Source organism: Mytilus californianus, unplaced genomic scaffold (assembly GCF_021869535.1).
Source record: "Mytilus californianus isolate M0D057914Y unplaced genomic scaffold, xbMytCali1.0.p SCAF_4, whole genome shotgun sequence".
In the NCBI taxonomy this organism is placed as follows: domain Eukaryota; kingdom Metazoa; phylum Mollusca; class Bivalvia; order Mytilida; family Mytilidae; genus Mytilus; species Mytilus californianus.
In genome coordinates, this window is record NW_026262690.1 from 43,065,512 (window position 1) to 43,074,460 (window position 8,949).

An 8,949-nucleotide genomic window follows, 5' to 3' on the forward strand; every position below is an offset into this window, starting at 1 on the left:
ATGTGCATAAATTATTTTCGATTCAATCGTACTAGTTTAAACCGATCTTTTGCGTTCACATCTAAAGTTAGATCGGTTCACTTTAGATCGATACAAACTAAACTACCTCTTTTGGTGTTTTAGTTTAGACCGATTAAAATCGATTCAAAGCGACCACATTGGCCCTTTCATCGATCTTAAAGTGAACCGATCTAGTTTAAATCGACCTAGATGTCCTAGTGTGAACGGGGTCTTAGATAAATATTCCTTAAGTAATGAACATAGAGAAGTTCTCGCTCGGACACACTCCATTATCTTGTATACTATAAGAGCATAAACCTGAAGCACGGGGAGGCACTCTACTGTCTCCACATGGCACTAAAGACTAACTCTGTAAAAATAAAATTGAGAATGGAAATGGGGAATGTGTCAAAGAGACCTGTTTCGGTCATATAGTTTCTCACGTTTCGACGTACTTTACATCCCAGCGACTCTTTTCACAAAAAATCTTACGATTACAATTGATCGTAAGTTATACTGAAAAGTGTATGACTTACGATTATTTTTACTCTTAAGATTTTTTTGTGAAAAGAGCCGCTGGCGTTCAAATGATATGGTGGAAGGTCAATCCAGAAAGGCGTTTCGGACGCACGAGATTTATAAATTTTATTTATATTTTGAAAATGGTTGTTTGAAATCTCTCCGTTGATATTGTACATCATTTGTCCTTATATCTTTTATATTAATAAAGTTGTAGCTATTTGAATACAACCACCCAAAGGAGTAGGTGGAATACGTGCCATTATTTGGCCTCTGAAATGGGGAAAAAAGTAAAATAATTCAAGCTTAATGCTCTTCAATTTTGGACTTTATTTGGCCTTTTAGCTTTTTTAAAACGAGTGTCACTGATGAGTAATCTGGAGACGAAACGCGCGTATGGCGTACAAAATCTTAAGCCTGATATCTATAATGAGTTTAGTCAACCTGTTGTTAATTTCATTGATAAATGCGCATACAGACCAAAATTTAAGACAATCCTATATGGCACCACTTTAAAGAATTTTCTTTGCCACTGAAAATGAGTTTCAAATACTGTATGTGTCGGTAATGAAATCAGGCCTTCATACACTTTATTATATACCATATACTTCATAAAGAAACGTCATAAAAGGTGTAGAACAAATTGTATCTTGGTAATGTAGACCAGTTATTTCACAAGTATTGAAAGTTAAATGCACAATAGATATAGAGTGCAAATCACGAACGTTGAGCAGTACGTAAATATGCATATTAGACATCATGCTCCTCTGTTCTGCACACTTTTAATTTCAATTTCCTAGCTACACTTCTACACGCGTTTCTAAATCTTCTATCAAATATACTATATATAATAGGGTTAACGGTTGCACCGAGAAAATATGATCGCAAGAAAAACCTATAAACGACCTTACCACCTGCATTCATATTTAACACAAAGTTGTCAATGATTGTGTTCAGAATTATAAGAATCAAATGAGGCAGACCTGCAATGATAAATGAAAACGTTACAATAAACATAAGATATGTTGTATTTCGAGCCAACTTTCGTTTACGTTTTATCTGATCCAGTTGGGTAGTTGATGGTTGATGTCTAAATGGTTTCTTTCTCTCAATTGTCCCGATTACAGATGTCTGTGAATCCATAGATTTCAAAGCATCCGTATTGTCATTACTGCAGATCTCTTTGAATACGGTGTCTTTACTGTTACTTTGTGACATATGAACATACTCGTTCTTTTCTGCAGCGTTAGAGTTATCAACTCGCTGTAACCTCTTTAGATTAGGAACATCGTCTAAGTTATCGTCGCTATCTAACGTATTAGACTGACTACGTCGTCGTTCATTTTTGTAGGCAAAGAATCTTACTTTTCTCCCTATCAGAGAATACATAACAATCATGATGCACAACGCCGCAGAGAACAAAATAAAAATTAAAATCTGAAAAACTGTCGGATAAACGGATTTTTGATAAAAATCTGATATCGAACACTCCGTTCCATTCAGTCCTTCACCCTGGATAACGGTGGTTTTCAAACCGTACATAAAAAATGCAGGCCATACGAGAAGAAGTGTGCCAAAAAACAAAGCAATGCAGAGTAATTTGGCCGTCCTGTTCGAAATCTGAAATCCTATTGGTCGACATATTTTCAGATATCTGTCGACTCCAATTGCAAGTAATACTCCACTGCCATAAAGAGTGGTAAGTGAATTTCCTGTTCTTGAAAATTTGCATAGCAACGACTCTTGGAAATTGTATTGGTTAAGTACTGTGATGATTTCCAATGGAATATCTATTACGCAAGTGCACAAGTCTATTACAGCTAAGCAAAGCAAGAAAATTCTGGAATTTGATTCTGTATAGACAGAACCATAAATATAACACACTATAGAGTTTCCAATACATCCCGTGACTCCCACTAAGCCAAGATACACGGCTATTGGAATATGTCGCAACGACTCGGCATGGTTAAGTTCGGCGAGACGTGATGATGTGTTATCAAATTCCATTGCTCCGTGTCCTCGTGCGCTCTGTAAATATTTGTTTCTTTCAATTAACCTAAAGACATTTTTCTGTACTTCCTGACGTCTTAATAATTATACTTTACAATATGATATACGTGTTAAGATTTGTAATATCCGGAGTTTACTTATAAAATTTATCCACTTATAACTGACAAATGGATTGTTATTATGAAACCAGATCCGGTGAAGTTAACTGTATAAAGGGTCAAATTCCTGCACTAGTATACGTATATATAAAACATGTATTGTCAAGAGCTGATTGTGTAAGACTATTCAATACAAGTTGTTTTATCGTCCGAACTGTAGCATGGAACTGTTTGTACAGTTATAAGGACATAATATAACCAGTACATATAGGTAAAGGTGGTTGAATAAGGGTACAAGTCAAAATCGATACGCATGTTACAAAAATCAACCAACAAAAAATAATAAACAAGTAAAAAAATAAACGCCATCAAACCACTCGATTACATACATTCGTAATAATAAAAAATATATTGTCCTTCTAAAAAAATCTTCAATTTTGTAAACGTTCTCCACAAGAACTCTTTTAAGTGATAAATAATTATGATGGAATTTCAAAACAATATTTTAACCTGAGTACCTATATGCTTACATCATGTAAATAGTAAATATAACAAACGAGGACACATCTGGTTAAGACAGCGATTGTGTTTATATATGAATTAATGCTTTCCAAATGTTTTACTGGTGTCACAAAAACACCCTTTGTGTACATTTTCGAATCTAGACCAGAAATACTGATAAACTCTACCGATATGCGATCAGATGAACAACTGTTATAAAAGTGTAAAGTCTTCATGTTAAAATAAAAACAAAGTTTTTGAGAACTATTTCAAATTTGCACATAATGTTTGGAAATGCATATAGCATCAAGAAACATAAATGAATCGCATAAAATTGTTGATGTTATGACGACACAATAACGTAATGATATGCACCATTTTCGTAAAAAACAAAGAAAGCTGCAGAGTTTATGCAGTTTTCCACCTTTATTTCCTCTGTGGAAACATCGTGCTCAGACAAGAAACAACAAAATAATCTAAGAGAGGCTTTATCATAACCAGTGGGAAATCTAATGACCGAGAACAATAGAAAACTCCTTCTTCTTATGAAAAAGTAGAGAAAATCAATAATAAAATAATGCCGATAACTATACTGATCAAAAGTTATTTTTAAACAAAAATCGTACATTTTAATGAAAATATTTGATAAACTGTTTTATTAGAATTATGCATGCAAATACACGATGTTTTATGTTTAGTATAAATCGAGATAATTGCATTCGAAGCTTGTGACTGAAATCTAAAAAATTATAATCTTTGCTGCATACTGATAAAAAAACATGGAAAAAATCATGTTCATACAAAATCTAAAGATTTTTCATGTCATCGATTTGTTAAGTGTTCCACATAGTCCTTAGCATGTTACAATTTCCCAAAATATACTTATTTTTCACATCTAAGTTTTGGAGTACATCGGTCTGCTCTTATCACGTGAACATCTAATATAGAAATGTTGTCTTTTCGTGAATATAACAATTTAAAAGTCTGTCTGTGTGGGTTCAAAAATCAAAGATAATTCTTGTATAAAGTAGGTATCTTTTTTACTATCTTTTTATACAATTCTAAGAAAAGATCGTCTCGGTTTTTGTACATGTATACAGCTAGTTAAAAAATTAATTGAAGTTGGTACTCCAGGAATTTGCGCACATACTTTTCCAATATATTATATACTTAAAAGTTGACGTAATACAAGAAAAATCAAGAAATTATACAAAATATAAATATTTTGTCCTTGTTTGTTACCATCATGGGAACTCGTTATATATGAAATTTGTTTTTATTTTCTGAACACCTTGTATACCTTAGTGTAGATAGGACAAATTAAAAAAATATTTATGGTAACTGTATAAAGTATTGTTAAATTATTGACACTGACTAAGGCTATTTGTTAAGCCGAAATATTTGTCAACACGATTTTATAACATCATCTTTGTATATTACCATCTTGTATTAGTACCGTTGTGCAAATTTTTAGACTTATATATTTTTTTTATTATCTGCGCAGTATCGTCTATTCTAGACGATCCGGTACATATTAAATTTGCTGGCTGGTCATTTTTATAGACTATTATATATATATAATAAACTGATCACAAGATGTAACAAAACGGATCTTTAAAAATGATTAATCTAATACCAAACAGAAAACAATACACTTATATAAGTGCCTAAGAATGTAACTTTAACACACTAATGAGTGTTATAAAATACCTTGAGAGATGCACACGCCTGATGAAGCTAATTTGTTTAGCGAAATATTGCGTGAATAATATAAAATATAACAACTAATTTTATAACACTCATTAGTGTGTTAAAGTTACATTCTTAGGCACTTATATATATATATATATATATAATTACTCTAAATGTTAAATCTGCAAATTTACGGAAGCAAGTTGTTCTTCTTCCCTCGCCGGGATTTGAACTCATGCTATTGGGATATCGTGACAACACCGTCTGCACTGTGTTCAGCGCTCTAGACCACTCGGCCACCCAGACTGTTCCAATAGCATGAGTTCAAATCCCGGCGAGGGAAGAACAAAATTTGCTTCCGCAAATTTAGCAGATTTAACATTGTTGTGCTGATATTTAGAGTAATTATGAATATATATACATATATGGCAACCTGACTCAATAAACTATAATAATGTGCAATAACATTGATGATCTTATTTGATATTTGTTCAACATACAGATTATTGTTTTGACGGATATTAATTTTTGTTGATTTATTTCTGTTGATATATGTTTCTTGTATAATTGTAATTTTGAAATATAATATTCATGCAGATATTTGTATTTTAAAAGTTACTGTGCAATGGGAACCGGTGTAGTAGGAAATCTAGTGTCAAAATATTACACCCCTTGCAAACAATGAAAACTTGATCTTTTCACTGTTTGTCCCGTTTTAGCAAGGACGCTTTTAATTATAAATTCACAAGAAAGCGTTCTGGTAAATAGTAACCATGAAAATAAATTGAAATAAAAATATTTCCATATAATGTAATCCTAAAACAGCAAACGACGCAGGCTATATATGAGATTTGTGTGAAATTGGTTTAAAATGTTGCTATGCGAATACATTCCTGGAGTACGGTACTACCAACTTCAATTTATTTTCTATTGGCTTTATACATCTTTGAAACGTGTCAATTATCCGTATATGTATGCATGTAGATCAGAGAAGTTCAGGAACAAAATACCAAAATAATTGATTGATATGCAGCAATTAAAACACTTTTAAAATTAAGTTACGCAGCAAATTCAGACGGACCTTATGCCTATGACTTGACTCAAGCTAGCGAACAATTGTAGCGAACAATTAGCCAGCGAACAATTAGGATGTATAACTAAAAACCACAATTTCACATCAGACAATCACGTTTTTTTCGAGCTAGCGAACAATTACAGAGACCTAGCGGACAATTATGAGAATATTCAAAATATTAAACAAAAACGAATAAAAAAAATTAAAACAAAAGGGATACCATAAAGATTTTGACCAATTTATAGAGATTGTGACAGGCAACGACTGTAATGGTTTATGTTTAAAAATCTGAAGTTAAGTTTAAAAAACTGAAATTGTAAAAACGAAAAGGGAGGAGGGGGCATACATTAAGTTGGTTTTTGACCCATTTATAGAGATTGTGACGGTATTTAAATAGCGCATCCGAGCTCACCCATGAGCATGAATGTTAGGCCCGGTGTTTCTGCCGTGTTTGGGGAAAAATCCCTGAGTCCGGCTTCATCAGTGGTCGACTCAATAAGTTGTATATTGGCGTGTTATTTATGTTTTTTGTTTTATTTCGTATATTATATTGGACCATACACCGGTTGTCTTTGGATAACATATTAGTGGATTATGATTTATTTTTTTGTGAGCTCAGTATCATATTGTGTTGTGAAAGGTCGAGCAGACTATACCCGCTAATGCTTTGATAATAGTTCTTGTAAATTTGTATGTCTTTTATAAGCTATAATAGGCTGATGATTAAATATGTTCACACAATCAGGGTTTAATGAAATAAGGTTCCAGTGTTTTGTAATTATATTTTTTAGTTTCTGTATAGATGGGTTGAATTTTGTTAACATAACTAGTGGTTGTTCCCGTTTCGTTGGGCGTTGTATAAGCAGGTTTTCCCTTTCTATATTTTGTGTTTGATAAAAAATTTCGTTGATTTCAGATATTTTATATCCTCGTTTGAGGAGACGTGTTTTAAAAGCTTCCAACTGTTTTTTAAGTTCAGTTCTGCTACTGGTGTTTCTGATGTATCTCAATACTTCACCCTTGATAAATCCTTTGAAAACACTTTTCGGGTGTGAGCTGTATCTGTGTAGATATTGAAATGTTTCAGTTGGTTTGATATGGGTTTTAATGTCTAGTATGCCTTCGTTAAAGAATCTTTCTCCTTTGTATATGACAGTGTCTAAGAATATTGTTTCATTACGGGAAAATTCATAGGTGAACTTCAAGTGAGGGTGTGCAGTATTAGCTATTGTAAATAGTTCGTGTATTTCCTCTATAGGTCCGGAATATATAATCCAGCCGTCATCCCTAAATCTGGAAGTCATTATCATTTTGTTTCTGTGCTGAAAGCGTTGTAAAACGTTTTCAAGAATGACAAACATTGTAAGGTCGGCCAATTCAGCAGATGCCGATCCGCACATAGGCACGCCCAAGGTTTCACGGTAAAGTTTATTGTTAAAAATAAATTCATTGTTCTCTAGAATAAGCCTTAATAGGCGAGGTATACTGTCCTTTGATGGAACTTTAATTTCATACTCCCTTGGATCAATATTGGTCAGTGCCGCGTTAGTGGCTTCTAGTATTTCATTAAATGTAAAGCAAGTGTACATATTTTTTGCATCGAATGTTACTAGATAGCAGTCTCGTTGGGGTTTTATATTTTCAATCGAATTAATAAAACTTGACGTATCTTTTATATATGTATATTGTTTTTTAACAAGTGTGGACACAGATGAATGTGGATAGTATGTTTGGATGTTTGACAGTGTTTTATATGACAAAAGGAGTTCTATGTTTTTCCTATATGGTGTTATTAACTGTGTTGCACGATGACAACCAACCGGAGCATGAGGAGTGTTGTTTATTTAATATTTAGATTTTATGTTCAAGAGGGCATGGAAGAGATACTAACTGCATTAATGACCAAATGATTATGATAGAATATTTTCCACATCTTTGATTTTGGGTACATTATGTAGCTAGGAGAGCAACACATAATAGGTTCATTTTTTCATGTGATTTTTTTTTAAATAGGAGATGATATCTGAGAACATGATATCAGGAGGCTGTAATTCAGTGGTTGTCGTTTGTCTAATGTGTTACATAATATTTGTTTTTCGTTTATTGTGTGTACATAAATAACATAAATGACTATGCGTTACGGGCTTTGCTCATTGTTTGAAGGCTGTACGGTGACCCGTAGTTGTTAATTTCTGTGTCATTTTGGTCTGTTGTGGAGAATTGTCTCATTGGCAATCATACCATATCTTTTTTATATGTATTTGCTCACTATTTGTATGGTTCTATTTATATTACTTTGTGGTGGATTGTCAGTATCATTAGTAAAATATTTTGTTAAAATGTCGAAATTGTTTCTCAGATTAGAAGACATTTATTGGTTTTTAGTAATGAAAATGCCTGACATGATGCTTGGGGCAAGATGAGCTAGAAAGTAAACTTCTGTGTTGTTTTTTTATCAATTCTTTGATAACATCTCCTCCAAAGCTGGCCGAAGCAAAAAAAAGTTTTGACCAATATGAAAACGATATCAACAAAAAAACCTTTGTGAGCATGCTTCAAAGACTCATAACTGCTCCAAAAGTAATCTGATAGAATTTCAGGCATGTCAAGTGGGTATTATGAAAATCTACTTAATATGTCTAAATATCAAAAAAGTTATAGTATTCAATATGAAAAAGGTATTGCAAAATTATTCTCTTTTCAATTTTTTTTGTTATATGGATACAAATATAAGTGATACCAATACAGTATTTGTTGTGGTATGAAAGTGTAGTAATTAACATTTACTGTAACAATGTTAATTCACACAAATTAAGAAATAAACAAATGAATGAAAAATGTTGAACATGTACAATGAAATATAGTTTTAGAAATCAATTAGGCCAGATAGGCCTTATAAATTTTTTTTTTTTTAACATACTGAATGACCATTTACACTCAGGACCGAGTCATCAGTAGGCAGTACAGATGTATTAAAACAACCTAGCATCATATTGCTAGTAGCGAGTGTAGCATTGTCGGGTAAATTTGTTCTTTTTTTAAAATTTGGTTAAA

At 32.6% G+C, this 8,949-nt stretch overlaps 1 protein-coding gene across 1 annotated transcript; it reads right to left on the bottom strand.

Annotated features, from left to right (window-relative positions):
• Positions 1–1,146: 1,146 nt before the first annotated feature.
• LOC127698346 (gastrin/cholecystokinin type B receptor-like) lies at positions 1,147–2,633 on the bottom strand. Its single transcript, XM_052201758.1, has one exon. It carries the CDS (start codon positions 2,524–2,526, stop codon positions 1,270–1,272), a length of 1,257 nt encoding a protein of 418 aa, XP_052057718.1. The 5' UTR covers positions 2,527–2,633; the 3' UTR covers positions 1,147–1,269.
• Between the last annotated feature and the right edge of the window lie 6,316 nt (positions 2,634–8,949).